This window comes from Phascolarctos cinereus, unplaced genomic scaffold, assembly GCF_003287225.1.
Source record: "Phascolarctos cinereus isolate Bilbo 61053 unplaced genomic scaffold, phaCin_HiC Scaffold_9;HRSCAF=440, whole genome shotgun sequence".
Lineage (NCBI taxonomy): Eukaryota > Metazoa > Chordata > Mammalia > Diprotodontia > Phascolarctidae > Phascolarctos > Phascolarctos cinereus.
This window is the reverse complement of record NW_027556402.1, coordinates 67,284,409-67,310,611: the sequence shown is the minus strand read 5'-3', so window position 1 is coordinate 67,310,611 and position 26,203 is coordinate 67,284,409. Positions and strand designations below refer to the sequence as shown.

General features: G+C 38.9%; 1 protein-coding gene and 1 pseudogene across 6 annotated transcripts in view; one reads left to right on the top strand and one right to left on the bottom strand.

Annotated features, from left to right (window-relative positions):
- The window catches only part of TRAPPC11 (trafficking protein particle complex subunit 11), an 89,195-nt gene that overhangs the window by 47,677 nt on the left and 15,315 nt on the right, over nucleotides 1–26,203 (top strand). For 5 of the 6 annotated variants that reach the window (XM_021007597.2, XM_021007599.2, XM_021007595.2 and 2 more), the window contains 8 exons: nucleotides 237–356; nucleotides 3,063–3,128; nucleotides 3,231–3,387; nucleotides 6,744–6,855; nucleotides 7,863–7,954; nucleotides 8,746–8,879; nucleotides 9,950–10,117; nucleotides 22,458–23,369. In XM_021007597.2, the coding sequence (XP_020863256.1) occupies nucleotides 237–356; nucleotides 3,063–3,128; nucleotides 3,231–3,387; nucleotides 6,744–6,855; nucleotides 7,863–7,954; nucleotides 8,746–8,879; nucleotides 9,950–10,117; nucleotides 22,458–22,502 (894 nt within the window). In that variant the 3' untranslated portion in view covers nucleotides 22,503–23,369. Of the gene's footprint in view, nucleotides 1–236; nucleotides 357–3,062; nucleotides 3,129–3,230; nucleotides 3,388–6,743; nucleotides 6,856–7,862; nucleotides 7,955–8,745; nucleotides 8,880–9,949; nucleotides 10,118–22,457; nucleotides 23,370–26,203 lie in introns of those variants that run through there. The other variant, XM_021007598.1, reaches the window with a different exon arrangement.
- On the bottom strand, nucleotides 17,713–18,396 carry LOC110222569 (glucosamine-6-phosphate deaminase 1 pseudogene; annotated as a pseudogene).

Genomic DNA, 26,203 nt, shown 5'->3' with positions numbered 1-26,203 from the left:
ATAGTGCTTGGTACATAGTAGATAAATAAATGTTTATTGATTGATTGATAAAGAGACCTGTGTTTAAATCCTGGCTGCAAAATTTACATGTTTTGTGATCTTAGTCAAGGCACTTAACCCCTGGGCCTTAGCTTTGTCCTCTATAAAATGGGGATAATAATAATTGGGCTACCTGAAGGTTGTTGTGAGATTAGCATTACATAAATGTGAATTGTTTTTATCCTGCCTTCTTACAGCTGGAAAAAACATTATATATTCGATGTGGAACAGTGGGTTCAAGAATGTTTCTTGTATATATTTCTTACTTGATCAACACAACTGTTGAAGGAAAAGAAATTGTTTGTAAATGTCACAAGGTAAGTCTTTTTTTCCTCTCTCTTTTTTGACTTCTAGATTAATTTATTGGAACAGAATGAAGCTTTAGCATCTTCTTAGCAGGTTTCTTTGCAGTGATGAATTTTTTTTTAGCTCCTAAACCTGATAGCCCTGAGATTCATGGTACATTTATGACAGTGCATCAGGGATCAGTAACTTTGATAGTGACTAGCAGAAATCACAGCTCATCCACAGCTGACGAGATTAGTCTTAGGTTACCTCACAGTCAGAGTGTTAGGTGCCTTACCCAGGGTCATACACTTGTAAGTAGCAACTGGGTGTTACAGTAGATAGAACACCAGTCTGGAAAGACCTGTTTTTGGATTTGGCCTCAGATGCTTACTAGCTGTATAAATGTATAGGTCACTTAATCACTCCACCTGCCTCAGATTCCTCATCTGTAAAATGGGGATAATAATAGCCTCTATCTCCCAGGGTTCTTGTGGAGATAAAATGGAGAAATATTTGTAAAGCACTTTGAAAACGATGAAGTGCTTGGTAAATGTTAGCTGTTATCATTAGCTATTATTGTGTCAGAATTTGAACCCAGGTCTTCATGAGTCCAGGTTTATGGTTTAATCCTCTACATATTAGGATAGAAATGCTGCTACATGATGTTAGTCATCAGTAGGCCCAAATGAGAGGCTTCTTAGACTAGCCCATTGAAAAAGTAGCTCAGGAGCATTCTAGCAGATGCTGTGATTTAGCCACAGAAAGGAGAGGGGCCAAATACCAAGGAACTATCTTAAATCATAGTGATTTTTCAGTCTCTCTGCATCCCTAGCTCTCTATGGGATAAAACCAGAAATGGCATTAGAGGAGAAAAGACTTTAAGATACTCTGTATAAATAATGCAATTGAAATTCATCATCCTAAAGCCCTGTGACCAAGAGATAAAAATTTATTCATTGATAGCAGTAATTAAGCACCCACAAAGCCTTGTACTTTTTTTTTCTTTTTTTATGAGGCAGTGGGGTTAAGTGACTTGCCCAGGTCACACAGCTAGTAAGTGTTATATCTGAGGCCGGATTTGAACTCAGGTCCTCCTGACTGCAAGGCCAGAGTTCTATCCACCGCGCCATCTAGCTGCCCCAAGCCTTATACTTTTTGGCTGCTGCATAAAGAACCATAGATGATGCTGGTTCAGTACCCCTTAATGGAGATAAGGGGAGGGGGCCAGTTTATGGGCCAAACACCATCTGGTTGTGGGTTTGTTTTCTAGGATTGCCCAGGGTGCCAAGTTACATGTAGCCTCTGGGGACTTGTGTAGAGTCTTGGGCATTTGGTTATGGAGGTTATCTGGTTAGGGACCTAGTTTCTACCTGCTTGGCATGGTGAGGTGGTTTTTCCTATTTAGGGAGTCAAAGTACGCTACTGCATTTACTATGTTTCCTAGGATCACAGGAAAATGGGTTTTGAATTGGAACAGGGACCAGACAAGCCATCAGGTTCAGGTTCCCCTCTACCCTTTATTTTACAGATGAGGAAACTGAGGCCAGGGAAGATAATTGTCTTGCCTAAAGTCCCACAGGCAGTAAGTGTAAGCTTCAGGATTTGAACCACGTTCCTTCTCTGCAGAACCAACCCTTTCCCCTTGGTGCCACACCTCCTCCTCTTTTTCAAACATTTTTGAAATGTTGTAGTTCTAGTATTATTTGAAACATGTATGTCATTTTTCAGTCATGTCTGACTGTGACCCCATTTGGAATTTTCTTGGCAGAGATAGCACTATAAAGTGGTTTGCCATCTCCTTTTCCAGCTCATTTTACAGGTGGGGAAACTGAGGTAAGCAGGGTTAAGTGACTTGCTTAGGGTCAAACAGCAGAGAAATAGTGTCTGAGGACAGATTTGAATTCAAGAAGATTAGTCTTCCAGATTCCAGGCCCGACCCTCCATCTGTTGCGCCACCTAGCTGCCATGTGCGTTGTAACACCAAAGTGTCGTTAGAGCTTTATCCATCAAGCTGTTTGAATGTTTTGAATCAGCATATGGTAGAGGGAAAAGCTTGGGACTAAGTCAGAAGATCTGAGTTCTGCTTCTGCCTGCCGCTGAGCTACTTGCCTGACCTTGAGTCCGTTAATATCTATCCCCCCTGTCTGCTAGGGTTGTGAAGTTCCAGTGAAAGTGGAAGGGCTTCATCCACTGTAAAGCACCGCACAACATAAGCTTTGTCATTAGATTGTCATTACATAGATTTTTTTTGAAAAAATTTATTGCTGTCTTTCATTCTTATCCTTATCATCTATTCTTCTATATCCTTCCCCATTCAGCCTTTCATTATAAGAAAGAAAAGCATTTAAGCAAAACCACCTGACACAGCAACCATCTCTGATAACATACACTATTCCATATTCCATAATTTTTTTTTTTTGGCTAGGCAGTGGGGTTAAGTGACTTGCCCAGGGTCAAACAGCTAGTGAGTGTTATGTGTCTGAGGCTGGAGAACTCAGGTTCTCCTGAATCCAGGGCCGGTGCTCTATCCACTGCGCGACCTAGCTGCCCTCCATATTCCATAATTTTAAAAAAAATTATTTCATTGTCTTTATGGATTCTTCTGTTATATAGGATGGGAATGTTTAGTGATCCAAAATAGAATCTAAATTATATTCTCATACTAGATTTATTTTACTTTTTGCTGTTAGGATTTGGAAAAGGAAATTGAATACACTTTCTAAATTCTCTTCCAGGATGAAACTGTAACAATTGAAACTGTTTTTCCATTTGATGTTGCTGTTAAATTTGTCTCTACAAAGGTATGTGCACCTAAAGCTTGCTGGAGATGATTTAGGGATACCAAATTTATAAGAATAAAATTGCTCTCCAAAATCCTGATAGATCTCTCTTTGTTGTGGCAGTTTGAACACTTAGAAAGGGTCTATGCAGACATACCCTTTCTGTTGATGACGGACATTTTAAGTGCCTCACCTTGGGCTCTCACCCTTGTATCCAGTCAGTTACAACTTGCTTCTTCCATGACTCCAGTGGATCATTTACAGTCGCATGTGGAGAAAGGTGAGAATTCAAATAACTTCTGTCCAGTTTAAATATTGAGTAGACATTTGAAAATAAAATTAAACTCTACGTAAAAATTTTTGCGAAGTTACAGAAGTTTAGAATTAAGTTCATTAGAACAAATTCACAGTTAACACAACATCAGTAAATTGCCAAATTGCACCTTGCTCTAATTATATAATTATGTGTTTTTTGAGAACGGCAAAATAAAAAACCTAAGGAAATGTATTTAAAGTATATAAGCAAAACCAGTTCCCTTATTTAAAACACATTAAGATATTTAGAATGTGAAAATTAGAATTGTTGGTAGGGCTTTTAGATACTTGAATATTGAACATACTAAAAGCTTTCTGATTTGATTTGGTGTATTCACTTCCACATTTAGAATTCAGGCAAACCAGTCCCCTTTTTGTCAAATATATTTTTTTATTTCATTAAATGTTTCCCAATTACATTTTAAGAACTTTTTAATAATCATTTTTTTAAATTCTGAGTTCCAAATTCTTTCCTTCCCTCCCACCACACCAACATATGGATTATACCTGTGGAGTCATACAAAACACATTTCCATATTAGCCATGTTGCAAAAGAAAATACACCAAAAAACCCCCAAGAAAGATAAAGTAAAAAAAAAATGTGCTCCATTCTGCATTTAGAGTTTGTCAGTTCTCTCTGGAGATGGGTAGCATCATGAATCCTTTAGAATTATCTTGGATCATTGTCTTGATCAGAATAACTAAGTCATTCACAGTTGAGAATCCTTATAATATTGCTTATTGTATACACTGTTCTCCTGGTTTCACTGTCTTTGATTTGCATTGATGTTTACATGTGTTCCTAGGTTTTTCTGAAAAGCATCCCATTCATCATTTCTTATAGCACAATAGTATTCCATTACAATAACATGCCATACCTTGTTCAGCTATTCCCAATTTATGGGCATCCAATTCTTTTCCACAAAAAGAGCTGCTGTATTTTTGTATATGTAGTCCTTTTCTCTTTTCTTTGATACAGACCTAGTAGTAGTATTGCTGGGTCAAAGGGTATGCATAGTTTTATAGCTCTTTTGGCTTACTTCTGAATTGTTCTCCAGAATGGTTGGACCAGTTCACTACTCCACCAACGGTTGCATTAATGTCCTTTTTATGCTTCCCCTCCAGATTTTTAATTTTTCTTTTACTGTCATGCTAGCCTGTCTGATAGGGATGAAGTGATATCTCAGAGTTGTGTTAATTTGCATTTCTCTAATCAGTAGTGATTTAGAGCGTTTTTTCACAAGTCTATAGATAGCTTTGATTTCTTCTGAAAACTGCCTGTTCATATCCTTTGAAACTGGTTTCCTTTTTTAATAATCCCCTTTTGCCCTCTGAAGAGAATTTGCTAATAAATTTTTCCCTTAGACTTAGCACTTATACCTCATGACTTTTTTTTAAAAAACTGATGCTTTTTGTTTTTCACACCAGTTTCAAATCAAATCTCCCACGTAACAAAGCTAGTGAACTAAAACCAACTAACACACCACTCCAAACAATGTATGGGCCATTATTCTCCCATTGTTTCCCATTACTTTACATAGAGGGAATTTTTTCATCTTCTGTTCTGTGGGACCAGGCTTGATCATTGCAATTCATCTAAATTCATCTGTCTTTACCATAGTTTGCTCAGTCTTTCCCCAGTGGATAGGAAACTGACTTTGTTTCCATTTTTATTTTGTTACCAGAGCAAGTAATGCCATAAATATTCTCGTAGGCAACTAGGTGGTACGGTGATAGATCCTGGACCAGAGTCAGGAAGACCTGACTTCATATACCACTGCAGATACTTACTTGCTGTGTGACCCTGGGCAACTCACCTTCTATCTGCCTAAGTTTCCTCATCTGTAAAATAGAAATAATAATGGCACCTCCTTCCTAGGTTTCTTGTGAGGATAAAGTGAGAGAATGTTTGTAAAGTATTTTGCAAACATTAAAGAGATATATAAATGCTGGCTATTATCGTTATCATAATGATCATTTTTAGAAGTAGTATAGATGGGACCTTTGATGTCTTTGGTATTTGTGCTCTATAGTGAGATTTCTGGGTTAAAGGTTATGAATAGTTTATTAATGTTTCTTGCTTAGTTCCCAATAATTTACCAGAATTGTTGCCCAATTTCACCACTTCATCGGCATTATCTCATCATATGCATCTTCCCATATCCCCTCTGGCATTGACTGTTTCCATTTTTCATCATCTTTGTCGCTTTTAGGAGTATGAGGTGAAAACTCAGAATTGTTTGATTTGTAGTATTCTAGTTGTTAATGATATGGAACATTTTTATGTAGTTATTGATAACTTGCCTTTCTTCTTTTGGAAACTGCCTCTTCATAACTTTTGACAACTTATTTTTAGGGCAGTGGCTCTCATTCTCAAATATTTATATCAATTCATTATTTAACTTAGTTATCAGACCATTATCAGAAAGATGTTTGGTGCAAGGATTTTTCCTCACTAGACAATTTTTGTTCTTGTTCAAAAAATTTATCTAAGTTGTCCAGAATTTTAGTCTTTATTATCACTTCTACCTCTTATTTGTTAAGACTTCTTGCCCTTACCATAGTTGTAAAAGGAACCTCTTTCCGTTCCTTTCCAATTTTATGATGATACTTTGTATGCCTATTTCTTTGTATATCTGTGTCTGTCTATGTCTATATATAGATCTAGTTGGAACTTATTATAAATAATTTTGTTGTTGTTCAGTCACTTCAGTCATATCTGACTCTTTGTGACCCCATTTGAGGTTTTTTTGGCAGAGATACTAGAGTGGTTTGCTATTTCCTTCTCCAGCTCATTTGACAGATAAGGAAACTGAGGCAAACAGAGTGAAATGTCTTGCTCAGGGTCACACAGCTAGTACGTGCATGAGGCAGGATTTGAAGTAAGGAAGTCTTCTTGGCTCCAGGCCAGGCACTCTATCTACTCTGTCACCTAACTGCTAATTATAATAGCTAGCATTCGTATAATACTTTAATGTTTACATAGTGCTTTACATATATTATTTTATTTGGTCTTCACAATAGCCCTGTGAAGTAAGTACAGTTGTTATCCTCATTTTACAGATGAGGAAACTGAAGCTCAAAAAGGTTAAGTGATTTGCCTTTGGTCATACAGCTAACAAGTATCTGAGGCAGGATTTAAACGCAGGTCTTTTTGTCTCCAAGTGCAGCACTCTATCCACTGTGCCATCTAGTTGCCTCTTGTAGTATACTGTTGTAGTATATAGTAGTCCCTAACTTTTCTTACTGTTCTGGACTAAAACTTTTTATGAAAGTCTGCCAATGCCATTTCAAAGTGATTGAAAAGAATCTTGCTGATAGTTGTCTTACAGACTGATGAGAGTGCTAGTGAATGTTTCTGTCTTCAGTGCCCATCAGTTGGTAATGTTGAAGGTGGAGTACCTACTGGACATTATATTATCTCCTGGAAGAGGTAAGAGTTACATAAATCTTACCTTTTCCTCAGCCTCATTGAATTTCTGAAGTGTTTATTTTTTGCCTTTTTCACTCACCGTGAAAAAGGGGATCCTGTGATACATTGGGTGGCAAGTAACAGAATAAAATATATGTAAATATTCTCTCCCTTAAAGATATGTAAACTTATGTCATAGCAAAATGATTGCTAAATTTTTATTTGTGTTAATCTAGGTTTGGCTTTACCAAAAATGTCATCTCTTGTCCTTTCCTCATTCCTTTCCTCCTTTTCCTTTCCTCCAAATCATCTTTCTCCCCCTCCTTTGCCCCCCCATTTTATGTATAACAGAATTACATTTATCATCATGGGGAAAAAAGACCTAGTTCTGACTTGACTTCTTCTCACTTCTAATTTATAATATCCTGTGTGTAGAATTATATTTTTATATTTGGTTTAACTTACATATTAATAGGAGTAAATCCAAAAGAACATTTTAGAGGTGTGGTTTGGTTTTGGTATAATATTTATTCTAGTTCCTGCTCTATCCATGTGAGTATTTTTGGATGAGGATGGAGAGTTGAGACTAGGTTTTTTTTCTTAAATCATTATGTCAGATTTTTCATTTGTAAGTCAGGGAAAAGATATGGCATGTTTCATAGTAGTACTTTATGCTTTGAAATGATAGTTTGAGAATGAGTAAGAGTAGAGTTACTTTGGACTATTGTAAAAGTACTCTTTTTATGTGATTAGATAATACCGTTTTACTAATGTAAGATTTTTTAAAAAGTGGAATGTTGCCTAAAAAAAAAAAGTAGAATGTTGAAATTGCATGCAACAAAGGTTTTGTTCCATTAAATTTACTTTCCTTAATAAACTGAAAAAATAAAAGTATTTTTTTCTATGAAATCAGTTAAAGAAGAGGGGTCGTAAACATGGTTTTCTGATTCACTCTTATGTTTATAACATTGCACATGAATTGTGAGTTAAACTTACAAAGTAGCTTTTTCTTCACTTCTTTTTGTCAGGACTTCAGCCATAGAAAATGTCCCTGTCATCAATACTGTCATTACTCTGCCACACGTGATTGTAGAAAGTATCCCACTCCATGTGAATACAGGTAACAGGAATGTGAATTTTACTTGAATGAAAAGGATTATAATTATTATTACTACATATGGATGCAGTTGTAACTTTCAGGTATACCGAAACCTAAATTAGGTCTTGTTTACTAGTTCTTAATCAGTTTTTAAAAGAGCCAGTGTGTCCTAGTGAGTAGAGAGCCAGCCTTAGAGTTAGGAAGACATGGATTCAAATCCTAACTCTGTGACATGGGCAAGTCACTTAATCTCATTGGGCCCCAGACTGATAGCTCTTTAAGCTATAAATTTCAGAGGCGTATTGATTTATGTTCAGAGTTCCCTCAAACCAGTGAGACTTCTGAAACATCTGAAATCTGAACATCCCACCTCTTCCAGAATTTCAGTAAGCACTAAAGATTCAGTCAGATTTTTTTGGTGCTCTTGCTTTCTTGTTCCTCTCTGCTCCAAGGAATAGAGTTTTTCAGATGGTTTTTATGAATCAGTCAACAAGTGTTTAATTATCAGACACTGTGCTAAATGTTGGAGTTACAAAAGCAAATGTGAAGCAGTCTCTGCCATCAAGTAGCTCTCCTTCTAAGGAGAGAGACAACATGTAGACATTTATAGAATATTTATAAAATGAGTCCAAGGCAGTTTGACAAGGAAGGGCACAATATCTGTTTTCCAAGTAAGTAATTTACTTCTTAAGAAAACAAGAACAACATTTATTAGTTATAAGAGGGGCTGCAGGGCTTAGTGGGTATTGATAGGGTAATTTGGGAGCTAATTTCTCCAGCAAAAAATTGAACCTTGTTTTTCTTCTCTAAAGATCTGCCATCTTTTGGTCGTGTTAGAGAATCATTACCTGTCAGGTATCATCTACAGAATAAGACCAGCTTAGTTCAAGATGTAGAAATTTCTGTGGAACCCAGTGATGCCTTCATGTTCTCAGGTCTTAAACAGGTACGATATTTTGCTTTCCTATGTAAAACCTGTAAGTAGCCCTGTAATCAAGCATTTGTATACTTTTGTAAATGCATTAATAGGCCATGTTCTTCTTATTATTTTATTAAAATTGTGTTCATTTGCTTTTTTGAAAGTATTAAAATCTATATTTGTGTACATAAGTCAAGAAAATACAGCAAACTTGAGACAGAACATGTGATGATCAACTTCATATTATTGAGTTCAGGATTGTATGGACCTCATGCTTCCCACAAAGTGGGTGGTTCATGTCTTACCCATAGTGCATATGCACTGACAGAATTACAGATCTTTTAAGATATTATACAATTATAACACATACTAATATATGTGTGTGTGTGTGTGTATGTATATATGTGTGCATGTATGTGTATGTATATATATGTATATATATATATATACATACACACTTATATCTAGCTTGACACTATGCATTTATAGAAATTCTGTTTTGCATATCCATGCTTACATGCGTTATCTCCATATGTGATATATGGATGTAAAATTCAATGTATAACTTGATCCAGTGTAGAGAAAACTATGTGGAGCCTTGTATTCTCAGTCTTTAGCAGGCGTAAACTACCTTATAGATCTTTAAAGTGCTTCCTTTGAAACAATCCAGTTTACTCACCAGTTATTATTTATACTGACAAAGTATATGCCTTATAGTGTATTAAGATTAGGCCAGTAGGTATCAAATCAAGGAGTTGCCGCACTTAGGTAAAACAGATACAGTCCACAGTTACTTCTCTGTACTAACTGAGGAGAGCAGAGGTGTGGATAATGAAGAACAATTCATAAGTACCTTACATTTGTTTTGGGCCTTTTCCTAAAGTTAGCAAGACACATGCATAAATTAGTACACGCTTGAACACATAGACATTTACTCTCTACCTAGTCCCAACAGTATCCTGATTCATCCCTATTGTTTTATAGTTTAGGATCCAAATGAATTATCATGTGTAGATAAATGAATGTTGACTAAATATGTATGTACCACAGGCACATGTATGCCTGGTTGTCTTTACTCACTACTTTTTATCATTTAGATTCGATTACGTATCCTGCCAGGCACAGAGCAAGAAATGTTGTACAACTTTTACCCTTTGATGGCTGGATACCAGCAGCTGCCGTCACTCAACATCAACTTACTCCGTTTCCCTAACTTCACAAATCAACTGCTCAGACGTTTTATACCTACTTACATTTTTGTAAAGGTATGGAGACAGTAGAAATTTTTTTGTTTTAATTTATTGTCTTTTCATTTCACAATAATTATGCTTCAATAATGATGTTCAACTGGGAGTAGATTAATTAACTCTAATAGTTTTCATCAGTTTTATGCAACCAAAAGTACAGCTTATAGCAAAGTGCTGTAAACATTTCAAAGCTGCCAGCTGTGTACAGAGCACTGTGCTAGGTATGCAAGGGGGGCATGATGTGAGGTTTAGGTTAAGATATGATCCCCACCTTAAATTCACTTACAGTCTAATAGAAGAGATATGACATATGTAGGTAACAGTATTACAATATTAAATGTGAGATTAAAAAGTTACAGAACAAAATTTGAAAAACAGAGGCTTAGTGAATTACAAGTTAAGCATGAGTCACTAATGTCGAATGACAACCGAAGAAAGTTAATGCAATCTTGGGCTGTAGTAAGGGAGTTATAATGCCCACAACCTCGAGTGGTGTTAGTATCAGGGTATTCTACCGTAGTTAGACCACGTCTGGAGTACATAGTTCATTTTGGGGCTCCACATTTTAGGAAGGACAGTAATGACCTAGAGAGTGTCCAGAGGAGAATATCCAGGATGTTGAAGAGGCTCAAGTTCAAGCCATATAATAATCTATTGAAGAAACAAAGGATATTTCACCTGAAAAAGAGAAGACTAGAGTGGGGAGGAGCTGGTCTCTTCTAAGTATTTGAAGGGCTGTCATGTGGAAGACAGACTTGTTCTGCTTGGCCATAGAGGGCAAAATTAAGCTAAATGTAATGAAAATTTCCTGTTAAATTGAAGCTGTCCAGGAATTAAATGGGCCGTCCAGTGACGTAGTGGGTTCACCTTCAGCTGAAGTTTTTCAGCAAAGCCTGGATGCCCCCTTATTAGGTATTGTAGACGGGATTCTTTTCCAATTGTGGATTGGAGTTGATGGCAGCTGTGACCCCTTCCAACTCTAGACTCTGCTGAGCCTGGGAAAATGTTATGCGGTATCTGAGGGAGAATGACATTTTTCATGGGAGGATAAAGGAAGGTCCTAGTGGAAAAGTGGCCATTTTAGCTGGGTTTTAAATGAGTGAATAGAATTCAGTAAGCAAAGATGGAAAATCATTCCAGGCATAAGAAACTATGAGCAAAGCCATGCATGCAGGAGAATGCAATGCATGTTCAGATGCAGGAGAGAGTAATCATTATAGCTGGCTTATAAGATGGATAGAGAGGAGTACTAGAAGACAGAGATACTCCCCAAATGTCTTGGGCTTTACAAGCTATGCAAATGAGTCTTCCTTTTACTTGGGATAGGGTGGTGGGTCACTGAAGACTTGTAAATGGAAGAGTTATAGGATCAAATCTATGCATAAGTTATTTTGGAAGTGATGTGGAGGATGGATTGAAGAAGAGGAGTAGTATGGAAAGGGAAGAGCTAGAAGGTGGCTGTCATCATGATTTAAGTCTGCTCTAGATAGAGGCAGCCAGGAGAGAGCAAAAGGGCAGCTGTGAGAAATGATGCAAAAATGACTTTAATAGGACTTGGTAAGTGGTTGGTTTTGAGAAATGAAGAAAAGGGGAGAGTCAGAGAAAAATAGATCACAAGCATGATGAGCTAGGTGAATTGTGGTAACACACAGAAATAGTAAAGTCACAAAGGAAGAGCAGGCAAAAAGAGTAAGGAGCTAGCTTTGGACATAAGAGTTTTACATGAGCTCATAGAACATCCAAGTGGAGATGTCTTATAAGTAATGTGAATGCAGGTCTCAGCTCAGGAGTCAGGGACAGGGATATGAATTTGGGAATCACAAAGTTTATAGTGTGCAAATGAAGGAGATTGCTAAGGGAGCATATGCAGAGAGTTAAGAGAAGGCAGCCAAGGAAATAGCCATGGGAACATCCATGTTAAGAAGTGTGGAAGATTTGGAACCATGAGAAAGACAGAGAGTACATGAAGAAGTATTAGAAGCAAGATGGTATATTGTCTCAGAAGTTGAGAGATAGAGAGTGTATGCAATAGAAGGGGATAGTCATCAGTATAAATAAGGATGGAGAATTTTAAAAGGCCACCGAATTTGGAAATTAGGTCTTTAGTGTCCTTAGAGCAGTTGCAGTACTAGCAAAAGGATGAGTGGAAGCAGATTCCAAAAGGTTTAATAGAGTGTAGTGAGAAAATGAAAGCATTATTTGGGGACAGATTTTTTTTTCAGTAACTTAAGTAGTGAAGAAGAGGAGAAAAATGAAATGGTAGGTATATGGAATAGAAGAGTCAGGGGAAGAATTTGCTTGGGTCAGAGAGATTTGAGCATATTTGTGGACAGAAGGAAAGAAGCCATTGACAAAGGGGATGTGGTGACACATGAAGGAGAGAAAAGACTATTGGAACAAAGTCTGGTAGTCATCATTGTGAATCAGGACAAAGAATTTCAGCTGAGAGGAAATGGGGTCAAAGCCACAGGTAGTAGGATTAGCTTTAGTGAGTAGCAGAAATAGTTCATCTGGAACCAGAGGGAAGCAAAAAAAGTAACCAGTGATATTTAGAAGTTAGGAGAAATGAAGGAAGAGACTGTGGTGCTCATATCCAGTGACCTTTCAATCTTCTCAGTGGAGGGGGAAACCTTGTCATCTGCTGCTATGATGAGAGGTGGGGATGGTGTCAGGAGGGTCTAAAGGAGACAAGGAAAGGTTTCGAACAGTCATCATAGGGAATCAGGTGAGTGGCAGTAATGATCAAAAAGGATTATTGAGCAGCAACAAGAAACCTAGCTGAGATTGGACATCAGGAATTAATTTTAGGTAAAAATGAGCTGTTTTATTCCCTTATCTGAGTCTTCTCCACATCTAAAGTGGGAGTAGAGAAAATGGATTGACGGATGAAGATTTGTGGGTCCAAAATGGTGGAAGGTCAGACAGACATGGAATCCTAGTAGCTAGTGCAGTGGATAGAGCTCCGGCCTTGAAGTCAGGAGGACCTGAGTTCAAATATAATCTCAGACACACAGCCGTGTGACCCTGGGCAAGTCACTTAACCCCAATTGCCTAGCAAAAAAGGAAAAAGAAATATCAAACTAAGCTAATTGTAAGATTAGAGTGGGTAGAGAAATAAATGAAGCCTATGTGAGGGATAGGGAATAGGAGAACAGAAAATGACTCTGATCTCAAAGAAAGCTATAATCCCAACTTAAATCACTGAGCAATCCATCTTTGTGTAATACTGAAATGTATATTTTTCCTTCTTTAGACATATAAAACTGTTTTTAAAAAAATAGAATTATTATCTAAATGCAATACCCAAACAGTCTTTTAAATCTCTGTAGTTCCATAATACTGGATTTGTACCTTTTTTTTGAAAGCCCAACTCTGTAAACACATGTTAAATGTATATAGCTCATTTGAAGTCCATATGCATATATTCTACTATCATCAGATCCTTGCAGTGTAAGACAAACAGGATGACACCATTCAAAATCACTTTGGAAACCATAAAGTGCTACATAAATGAGTTACTCTTCTTGATAATAAAGGTTTAAGAAATGCCATGTTTGGCTAAATTATTGGTCTGTCAGGCCTAGTACTAATTCTTACTCTGATAGGAGCATCATCAGATATCTGTGGCTAGACCTCTGTGCCTTTCATGAAATCACCTTCAGAAGACTGGAACAGATCCCAAATATCCCTAATTTTCCTTTATGTTACATTACAGTTATTTGTATTAATTCACTTTAACCCTTATTTGTATCTCTAGCCAGTACCAGCCTCTTAGAATAACAAGTTATATAAACGTACTACTTCCCCTGTAAAGTTGTACTTCACAGAATCTCGGAGATGAAAGGGACCTCTAGGACAGGGCGCAAGGAAACACAGGCAATGAGTGGCAGAGCTATGCTTCAAATCCAAGTCTCCTGACTTTAAATCCTTGCACTGTTCTCAGCTGTCCCTTCTTCCTTCCCCCAGATTGGGAACAAAGAGTTGTAATTGGCCTTCCTGCTACTCTCCTCTCCTGTCACCTCTTAGAGATCGCCACCCTCACCTTAAGAAACTTTGCATTAATTCAAGGTGAAAATGAAACTTGTATCCATGAAGACATGACTATTCTAGTTCTATTAAGTTGATTGGAGATGCTAGAGTTAGCTATGTCTGGAAAAATCAATTTGTGCTGTGTCGCTTAACCCTTAACTTATTTTCATCTCATTTGTGGCACTTCACTCCACTTAATGATATCTCAGTCTTCCTCTGGATTACTGACAAAGCCAGCTTTTCCTGGGTGGCATTTAACTTTGTGAGAAAAATAACTCTGCCAGAAACAGTTGGAAGTTTTAACATTTCTTACGTGCCTACCTTTTGGATTATTATAATCCTTTCTTCTGAATTGCAAGCATTGCATTCCAACAAGATAACTTCTGCCAAGAAGCCAACTAGGAATCGTTTTGAGAGCTAGCTCCTAGAGCAGTGGTGGAGATTTGTAATTGAAACAAAGACACTTCTTCAGTGTAGTTGTTGAACCCCTCAGTCACTTCGATGTAAGTATAACTGCCCCGTTTTCTCCGACACCCTCTTGGACCCCAGAGAAAGTCTCTCAACATTTTCTTTCTCTGACTAGAAACAATCATAATACTTCCATAATTTTATAGTACTGTAAAGGTTTACAACATAACTTCACATTATGAGGTAAAATATTATTATTATGAGTGTAGGTATTATTAGATCCATTTTGCAGAAGAGGGAGTTGAAATTTAGAATTGAAGTGACTTGCATAAGTGTCACATAACTAGGCAGTGACAGATTTCTGCATCATGTAATGAGCAGATCACTCAGCTCCTTTTTCTGCCCCTTGTCGTGAAGCTGCTCTTCGCTTTACAAGGGCATAATACAGGGGACAGAAATAGTTAACCTTTCCTTCTTTCTCTAAAGCTGCTGTCTACCACTAATTTAATTTAGACTCTAAATCAGGATTCTTGAACTTTTTTGTGTTATGGACCTATTTGGCAATCTGTTGAAGCCAGTGGATCCCTTCTCAGAGTAATGTTTCTTTTCTTTTTAATTCATAATCACAGGAAATGCTAAATTTCAGGTATAGAAAGTAAAGAAGTTACTCTCATCATAATCTTTTATCATGCCATCTTTTCCTCTGACTTAGGACCCCTAACCCCTGTTCTTCATTCTCATTGTTACTTCCATTCACTCCACCCCTCAGTTCTTTCCAGACTGTGTCACTTGTTCATTGGCTACGCTCTCCTTTCTTTTCTGTGACCCTTTGGTGAATCACTTAAATTCTGCATTGTCCTCTAAATTCAAATTCCTGGCCTCCGTATTCTGTCACCGATCCTGCCTTACCACTCTCCAGCCTTGGATTATATCTGTTGCCTTTGCTTCTGTTCACTTGCTACTTAACAGAGCTAGAGAAAACCACAAAATTATTATGAAAGGGTCTACTATAAATATATAAATATATCTCAGTTAAGCCCTCATTACTACAGGGTAATCCCTCTACATCTCTGTAATAGGTTCACTATCTCACTCACCACAGAGACCTTTTAAATTTTGTGTATCTCCACTAGCTTCCTATGGCACCCCCCAGTCATATTCTCAGCTAAAGACCTTGCCTGTACCTCACTGAAAAAAATTATGCCATTCACTAAGAACTCCTTTTCTCCTCATCCTGTATCACTCACGTGTCTTCCCCCGTATCTGTCTTCCTTCACCCCTATCTTGCATGGAGAGATAGTCCTTCTCCTTCCCAAGCCAAACCCCTCTTTGTGCACGAATGATCCTATTCCATCCCATCTTTTTCAGCAGATTACTCCAGTTATCATCTCTACTTTTTCACTTAGAATCTAGAGTCTCCCTCCTGCTAGCTGTGGAAAACTCCCAAAAATGTATCCTAGACCCTTTGCTCTTTTCTATATATACCATCTCTCTTGGCAGTTTCATCAGCTCTGATGGGTTTAGTTATTATATTTATGCAAATAATTCTCAGCTCTATCTATTCATCTCTAACCTCTCTCTTTACCTCTAGTCTCATGTCTCCAGCTGACTACAGACCCCTCAGATTTAAGATAACAAACTTAAATTCAGTGAACTAAATTCATTATCTTCCCTTTCCCCCAAGTCCACCCCACTTCTTTCTTTTTCCACTTGCAAATATTGAATTTAATAGGAAATATCAAATTGTAAACTAGTCTATTTATCTATTACTTTAAAACAGAATTTTACTACTCACATAAAAGCTAAAATTGAGACATATAAGTAGAAAGCACATTATTCAAAAATTCTTTCAGAGACACCTGAATCAGACTCACAAGACTTTTTCCCTCCATGGTGGAACCAGTAGAAGCTTTCCATAGTTAGATAAAAAATTAAACAGTAGGAAGGCAGGAGAGTGAAGGTGTGGCAATCTTAATAGTAGAGGGGTGAGCAGAGGTGGAAGTTCCCATTGTCTGGAAGGGAGACAACAGCATGAAATGTTCTAAAGGGAGTTGAGTTTCATCAGAGGATACTAATTTTGGCAAAATACATCTGGGGTATAAGACTGTTCATTTTTGATGGAGAAAGGTCCTAGAGGATAGAGACAATACCTGATCTGGCTTTGTATCTCCCTTGGCATCTGGTTAGCACATTGTCCATAGTAGGTGTTAATGTTTATTGAATGAATATTACCTGATGGTAAAGTGCATAGTCATTTTAAATAGGGATGGGCAAACTTTACTAGGCAGACTTTTCGACATGTATAGCCTTGCACTCACAGATCTTAAGAGTGAAACATTATTCATGTTCTACTACTAACCCAACTGGCTTATTGCCAATACTGAAAAGTCCTTGGAAGTGGCCCTTGCTTCATTCAGTTTGGCTATTTTCTAATGAAACTGCAATATGATTACTGAACAAAAAGTGGGCTTCAGTAGGGGAATGGGTTTCTACCCTACTCTCCTAAAGCATTAGAGTGAGCTCAGTGAACCCAAAGCAGGACTAGACCCCAGTAGCAAAGACTCTTTTGGCCCCTTTCTTTCCCCAACCCCTCAACATTTTACTTATGGCATCATCTCAGTTCAGGTAAGGTGTCTGTAAAAGAGACAGAAGCAAGACAAGGAGAAAAAAGAAAAGGAGGTATTCCTCTCCACCCCACCTACACTTGTCACTTATCCTGTTCGAGTCCAAAGTGCCCACTTTTCTCAGGTCTGTTTTTCCACATGTAACCACATGGAAATTCTTCTAAACACCTTTCCTGGAAAGGTGAAACAAAGTGTGTGTATATTCACACTTTTTTTCTCTCTCTCTCTCTCTGTGCCTTGGGGTCACTTTTTTTCAAATGTTTGTGTTAGGCATTTCCATGTCCACTTTCCCTTATTTAGCAGGTAAAATATGGCAGTAGAAAAGAAGAAATACATACTTGAGAGAAAATCAAATTATAGCATCAAACATCATTTCTGTAAGCTTCAACCCTTACAACTGAGTACAGTATACTCACCTACACTCATTTTTAGCAAAGGCAAATAAAACATTGTTTGGAGCAGGCATATATTTGATCAGTGAAAAAAATTTTTTTTCCGTAGACCTGTTCCCCCAAAGTTTGTATATCTCTGGGAGATTGGACAGCAGGCAAGTTAGTCACTATATGGTTTCTTGGAAGATTGGCTTTTATCCGTTTCTTTTTCTTTCATACTGTACAGTGGTTCCACTGGTTTGTTATGAACATGCATCAACCCTTTGAAACACTTGACAGTTTTCCCTTTAAGCTCTAATGTGGCATCTTCCTCACACACAAATACCATGTGGGAGTGCTTCTGGAGGGCAGACACAGTCCACATGTGATTTATACCCTCCTCATTGGCCATGTATAGTGCAGGTGCCTTCTGGGTTCCCATAATTGGGACCATGACCTCTCTGGGATCCATGACTGTGGCTACAACCACAGTCAGAACCAGTGGGGGACCTTTTGAGAGGTCTCCTTTAAAGAACTTGGCTTTGGCTAGGGTGGTATCCATGGCCAGAGGCTTTACTAGAGTCCTAGACTCCAGACTTAGGCCAAGCTCATTGAAGGCATTATGCGCATGCAGACCAGCGCCTCCAGCAAATAGCTCAATCCCTCCAGCTGTCGTCTCCTCAAAAGCAGCACATTCTGCCTCCAGATCAGCTGCATTCCCATCCAGGAGATGGGTGTTTTCAGGCCAAGTGTCAGCGTGCTTGAAGAAGTTGTTCCACTTGAAGGAGTAGAAGCTCTCAGGATAGTCATGTGGGAGACCCACATACTCATCCATGTTAAATGTCTTCATGTACTTGAAGGACATGCTTCCTGTAGGAAGCCTAGCATGAAATGCCTGTCTGGCTCGGTGAAACAGGGTGATTGGGTTTCTGACCTGAGAGTGATTGTTCAGGTGATGAGTTTCGTCGTGCCTTGTTCCCCGCCCTCTGACTCCTGTAACACCAGAGATTATGCCTACATAACTCCTTTTGGGCTAGAGTCATCCCCCTTAACTTCTCTATCAGGGACACCACCATTCTTCCAATCTTCCAGACTCAGCTTCGGTGTCATCTTCTCGACACTGCCCCCTTGCCCCTGATATCCAGGCTGTTGTCAAGTCCTGTCAGTTCTACCTTTGTGGCATTGCTTCCTTTGTCTCCTCTGATGCTGCCACCACCTTGGTGAAGGCTGCCCTCACCTCACAGGGCTACCTGCCTCAAGTCTTATCCCCACTTCAGTCCATCCTCTGCCCAACAACCATCAAAAAGTGTTGGTCTGACCATGTCCTCACACTTCAGTAAACTCTAGTGGCTCCAAGATTGCAGATACATTCCATATATAAAATTTCTTGTTTAAAACCCTTCATAGATATGGCCTTGGGGGTGGAGCCAAGATGGCAGTATGAAAGTAGTGGCTTGCTCGAGCTTTCCCCCAAGCCCCTCCAGATACCCATAAAAAAATGGCTCTAAACAAATTCTAAAGCAGCAGAACCCCCCAAAAAGACAGGGTAAAACAAATTTCCAGCCCAAGACAGCCTGAGTGGTTGATTGAGAAGGCTTATCGTGCCAGGCTGGGAGCAGAGCACAGTGTGGCGTGGGCACACAGCGAACCTGGAGCAGTGCTCAGGGGACTGAATCACGGGCAGCTGTGGCAGTGTCCAGACTCCTCAATCCACAAACGCCAAAGACAGCTTAGAAGGTCAGTGGGAAAAGTCTGTTTTTGTGGTGAGAGAAGAGCTAGGTCAGAGCCAGTTCCAGAGCGCAGAGCACGGGTGCCTGGGTGGTGTCTGTGTCCTGAGCTTCCGGCCCACAGACTGAGGGGGAATCAAGTGGCTGATCAGAGGGGGATTGCAGGAATCTCTTTGCCAGTGCTGAGACAGGAATCTCTTGCTTTGCCCATGCTTGGATCTGGGTCACAGTTCTGGGTGGCGGTCCTCGGGTGAGGAGGAGCGCTGGCGCGGTGGAGCTTGTAGTGGAGGCAGAGAGCAAACCCTCTTCACAGTTCTAAGAGAGAAAAGACTGCTTGTGGCCAGTCACTCAAAGACCAGAGCTCAGGCCAGGAAAAGAGTAAATACCTGCACCCTCATCATACCACCTTGGAAGAACTGTAAATTTACAGGTCCTTAGAAGTATCTCTGAAAGCTATACAAACCCCCGAAGCTTGGGACAGTACATTCTCCACATTGGAAGCAGACTTTTATCTTAACAAAGAGTTTACAACTCAAGTAATTGGCCGAGATCATGAACAAACCTTGCAAAAAGAGTCAGACTGTATTATCTTACTTTAGTGACAAAGAAGATCAAAACATACAATCAGAAGAAGACAACGGAGTCCAAGCTCCTACATCCCCAAGCCTCCAAGAAAAGTATGAATCAGTCCCAGGCCTTGGAAGAGCTCAGAAGGGATTTTGAGAAGCAAGTAAGAGAAGTAGGGGAAAAATTGGGAAGGGAAATGAAAGTGATGCAAGAAAATCATGAAAAACAAGTCAACAGCTTGCTAAAGGAGACCCAAAAAAATACTGAAGAAAATTACACCTTAAAAAATAGCCTAACCCAAATGGCAAAAGAGGTCCAAAAAGCCAATGAGGAGAAGAATGCCCTAAAAAGAAAAATTGGCTCAATGGAAAAGGAAGTCCAAAAGATTACTGAAGAAAATACTTCCTTAAAAATTAGAATAGAGCAACTGGAAGATAGTGACTTTATGAGAAATCACGACACAGTAGAACAAATCCAAAAGAATGAAAAAATAAAAGACAATGTGAAATATCTCATTGGAAAAACAACTGACCTGGAAAATAGATCCAGGAGAGAGAATTTAAAAATTATTGGACTATCTGAAAGCCATGATCAAAAAAAGAGCCTAGACATCATCTTTCAAGAAATTATCAAGGAAAACTGCCCTGACATACTAGAACCAGAGGGCAAAATAGAAATTGAAAGAATCCACCGATCTCCCCCTGAAAGAGATCCCCAAAGGAAAACTCCTAGGAATATTATAGCCAAATTCCAGAGTTCCCAGGTCAAGGAGAAAATATTACAAGCAGCCAGAAAGAAACAGTTCAAGTATGGTGGAAACACAATCAGGATAACACAAGATTTAGCAGCTTCTACATTAAGGGACCGGAGGGCATGGAATATAGTATTCCAGAGGGCAAAGGAGATAGGATTACAACCAAGACTCACCTACCCAGCAAAACTGAGTATAATCCTTCAGGGGAAAAAAATGGTCATTCAGTGAAATAGAGGACTTTCAAGCATTCTTGATGAAAAGACCAGAGCTGAATAGAAAACTTGACTTTCAAGTACAAGACTCAAATGGAACATGAAGAGGTAAACAGGAAAGAGAAATCATAAGAGACTTATTAAGGCTGAACTGTTTACATTCCTGCATGGAAAGATGATATTTATAACTCATGAGACCTTTGTCAGTATTAGGGTAGTGGGAGGGGAAAAATTATATGTATAGATAGATAGATAGGTAGATAGATAGATAGATAGATAGATAGATAGATAGATAGATAGGTAGATAGATAGATAGATAGATAGATAGATAGATAGATAGATAGATAGATAGATAGATAGAGGGCACAGGGTGAGTTGAAGATGAAGGGGTGCTATCTGGAGAAAAAATTTAAGGGGTGAGAGAGGATTATACTAGGAGAAGGAGAAAGGGAGAGGTAGAATGGGATACATTATCTTGCACAAAACAGACAAGAAAAGGTTCTTACAGTGGTGGGGAAACAGGGGAAGGTGACAGGAAATGAGAGTCTTATTCTCATAGGATTTGGCTTAAGGAGGGAATAACATACACACTCAACTGGGTGTGGAAATCTGTCTTACCCTACAGGAAAATAGGGGAGGAAGGGGACAAGAGAGAGGGGGATGATAGAGAGAAGGGCACATTGCGAAAAGGGTAATCAGAAGGAAGTACTTCTGAGGAGGGACAGGGTCAAAAGAAAGAATAGAATAAATGGGGGGGCATGATAGGATTAAGGGAAATAGAGTTAGTTTTTCACAACACGTCTACTGTGGAAATGTTTTGCATAACTGCACATGTGTGGCCTGTATTGACTTGCTTGCCTTTTCAATGAGGGTGGGTGGGGTGGGAGGAAGGGAGAAAATTTGGAACCCAAAGTTTTAAAAAGATATGTTTAAAAAAATGTTTCCACATGCAACTGGGAAATAAGAAATACAGGAAATGAGTACAGAAATCTATCCTGCCCTATAGGAAAGTAGAAGGGGAAGGGAATAAGAGAAGGGCACAGGGAGAGACAGAAGGGAGGGCAGACTAGGGGAAGGGGTATTCAGAATGCATGCCATCTTGGGGTGGGGGGAGGGGCAAGATAGGGTGAAAATATGGAATTCAAAATCTTGTGGTAAAAATAAATAAACTCATATACCAAAAATAAATACATAAATGAAAAAGGAGGGGGGAAAAACCCCTTCATAACTTAGCCCCCTCCCCCACCTTTCCAGTCCTCTTACATCTTGCACCCCACCCCATGCCATGCTTTGATCCATTGATATTGGCCTCCTTGCTGTTCTGGCACAGGATATTCTTCCACCTTATGACTCCAAGTATGTTCGCTGGTTGTCTGTCATGCCTGGAATATTTTCTCTCCTCATCTTTGTCTCCTGACTTTCCTGTCTTCAGGTCCTAGCTAAAATATCAGCTTCTGAAAGGAGCCTTTTCTACTTCCCCCTCAATTCTGGTGCCTTCTCGCCATGATTCTCTCCAGTTTATACTTTCTGTGCATGTTTACGTCTTGTCTCCCCCATTAGAGTGTTGGGGTTAGGGACCGTATTTTTGCCTTTCTTTGTATCCCTGGCACTTGATACATGTTGATTTGACTTTTTAAAGCCAGGTTGTTTTTTTTCCTCCTTAAAGCCCCAGGGCCGGCAAGTGGGTGATACCTCCATTGCTGCTGCATAACTCCCAGACCTGCCCCATGATGCTGCAAGAGAAGACCCTGCACAAATCGATAGAAAGACTTTTGTTTTTTCATTTACAGCTATTGTTTTGACCAGACAGAAAAGTTAAAACTAAAAAAAAAAATGAGTGGCTGTTGTATCAACTCTTCAAAGAAACTTGTGTTTAAATTATTTTTCTTTTAATTTCCTCTTTCATCTGTTTTCACTAATATTTGAAATCTCAGTGTTTTATGGGAAGATGAGAAATTCTGGAAATACTGAATGTTTTTTAAAGTATTATTTAATGTGCACATAGGATAGTATTAGTGGACTGTGAGGAATTATATTCAAACATTTTGGCAGCAATAGTAGTAGCTCACAAATTTCTTTATGCTCTTAATAGCACTTACTAAACACAAAATGAATTTGTTCTGTTGGATTTAGTCAGCGCATCAAATTATACAGCAGCACAATGACCCGCACTGATGACTGTTAACAGAGAAATTTCCAGAAAGGTTGAGGGCGTTTTAATCTAAGTTCTCCAAAGAATAATTTTTTTTTTGCCTGCCCTTGAAGCCTGCAGTTTAGATTTTACAGTAATTAGTCATTAATGCATGAAGTATTTGGGAAAAGAATGTTTCTGCCTACTACCATATTATCAAATTCTAAATTGAGTTTCATATTTTGGAGCAGCATGAGACACAAGCATAATTTCCCAAAATAAAGGTATTAGAACATCTGTGTTTGGTCTGTGTTCAGCCTTCTTAGCAGTGATGTGCAGTTTTAGAAGAACTATTTAAAACAAATCCTATTAAGTCATGTATATACAAATTGTTGAGATTTTTTCACCTTTAAACTTTCTGTATATTAAATTAAAACCTGACTTTGATTTCTTGGGAGTGTATTATTTAAAGTAAAAGAAGGATTGTCATAAAGAGAATAAATTATGTAAATAAATAAGCTCTCTTTAAAAGGCACTTGTGTGTGCATTGCACTGTTAATTTGAACTGCAGGTGTGATATAGTTCTAATAATGCTAGACTGGGATTCTGTTCTTGACTTTCCCACTAATCAGTGATGTGAACTTGGATAAGATAGATGCTTTACTTCTATGGGCTTTAGTTTTCTCCTCTGTAATGAGGTTGGACTAAATAAAATATCTCTTTCAGCTCTAATTGTACCACTGTATTAAGCCCAGCAATGTGGCCATCGAGAGACAGTGTGTATAGCTAAACAAACTTAAAAACTGACATGCTCACATGCTTCACCTAAAGTCATCTTTTAACTCCTCATGAAGGTGTGCGAAGTACCCTGGGTTCTCAAGAACTGTGCCAAAATGGTGTGTGTTTGAAGGATCCATCTTCTAACCTCTTTTGAAAAAACAACTTGTACCCAGACCTGAGGACTTCTCTAATTTGTTAGGAATTTTCAGATATCACTAACAAAAGCTCAGTAATTACATCTGCAAGTTCTCTCAGGACAATCAGATGCAATCTGTGTGGACCTGGCAACTCAAACTTGGTGAGGTCCGTCCCACTTGGAGAAGTTTCAAGAGCAGGCCCAGTGACAGAACACAGGTCTGTCTTCTGAATATGAGGATCAGTCTCTGCTTTCATGTGGGTCACAGCCCTTCCCAAATTTTTTTTTTCCCCAATTCTCTACGGCCAAGAATCTGGTGACCAGGCAAGAAATCTTTTTGGCCACACCTCCTTTGGGAAGACTGTTTAGTAAATGAATTCTCATTCACTGGATTGTGATTTGCACTGGAAAAGGGACTTAGACTCCTCATTGGATGATAGATTCATGTTCTGCCATTGGGTCAGTTCTTGAAGTATTTGAAGAAGTTGGAACATGGTGCCAAGATGGAGGAGTGAGGAAGGAACCTTCTGAAGCCCTCCCAAATTCCTCTTCCGACAACTGGAAAACTGCCTCAGAACTGTTCTAGCAGCGGGGAAGCAGTTTACCCACCCTGCAGGAAAGGTCTGTCTCGAGTGAAGGTTGGAAGTGGGGGTGGGGGGGAGGGGGGGCTGGGGAGGGGGAGATTAAAGTCCAAGAGCTGTAGCAGCAGTAAGTTTCACAGCAGGGGGCCTGTAGCAAGGCAGCCTGGGGCAATCCACCAACTTGGCTCCACCCTCTTGTAGACCAGTAGCCCCCTAGGCAAAGGAGAAGTCTGTGCAGCGCTGCAATGCCCTGCTCAAGCCACCAGTGAGCCTTGACCCCATTGCTGATCAGTAGTGAAGCCCCTCCAACAGTGAGACCCCCCCCCCCCGCCCCAGGGCCTACCAGCAGAGAGACTATTTCATAGCAACCCAGCAGCAGGCTCCCACCCCTGAGGCAGACTAGCAACAAAATCCATCCTCCAGGGCCGGCTGGCAGAAAGACTCCAACCCAGCAGCAAAGCCCCACTCTTGGAAGCAGGCCAGCAGCTGAACTCCATACCTAGGGGAGGCCCCACCCCAGAATGGAAGCCCACCTTCCAGGGAAAGCAAGCAGCTAAGCCCTGAAGCCCAGTGAAAGCTAGTAGTGAGACCCAGAGCCAGCACAAAAAGTTTGGGACAGTGCAAGACCAGAGCCCAACTCACATAAAAACACCAAGTCCACCCACCCCCCCAAATGAGCAAAAAACAAAAAAAAAAGAGCTTGACTATAGAAAGTTACTATAGTGTAGGGAGGATCAAGGCATAAACTTAGAATAGTTTCAATAGTATCAAAATTGCTACATGTGAAGCCTCAAAGAAAAATGTAATTTGGTCTCAGGCTCAAAAAGAATTCCTGTAAAAAGCTTAAAAAGGATTTTAAAAAGCAAATTAGAGAAGTAGAAGAAAAAATTAGGAAAAGAAATGAGAGTAATGCAAGCAAATCATGAAAAAAGAGTCAATAGCATGGGGAAAGATATACAAAAAATTAGTGAGGAAAATAAGTGCCTAAAAAATAGAATTGGCCAAATAGAAAAGGAAGTACAAAAGCTCACTGAAGAAAATAATTTCTTAAAAATTACAATTGAACAAGGGGAAATTCATGGCTCGATGAGACATCAAGATATGATAAAATCAAAAAAGTAGAAATATAGAATAAAATAAAATTTCTTATTGTAAAAATAACTGACCTAGAAAATAGATCCAGAAGAGCTAATTTAAGAATTAAGAAAGCCACGATTAAAAAAAAAAAAAAGAGCCTGGACATCTTTCAAGAAATTATCCAAGAAAACTGCCCTGGCATATTAGAACCAGAGGGCAAAATAGAAATTGAAAGAATCTGCCAATCACCACCTGAAAGAGATTCCAAAATGAAAATTTCCATGAACATCATAGCCAAATTCTAGAGCTCACAGATCAAGGAGATAATATTGTAAGCAGCCAAAAAGAAATAATTCAAATATTATGGAGTTACGCTCAGGATTATGCAGGATTTGGCAGCTTCCACATTAAAGAACCAGAGGGCTTGGAATATGATATACCAGAAGGCAGAGAAGTTAGGATAAAAATCAAGAATCACCTACTTAGCAAAATTGAATATAATCTTTCAGGGAAAAAATTAATATTTAGTGAAATAGAGGACTTTCAAGCATTTCTAATTAAAAGACCAGAGCTGAATAAAAAATTTGACCTCCAAATACAAGACTCAAGGGAAACATAAGAAATTCGTAAGGTTAAACTGTTTACATTTCTATGTGTCAAGATATTTGTAATTCTGAACTACTTTATTACTATAAGAGCAATTAGAA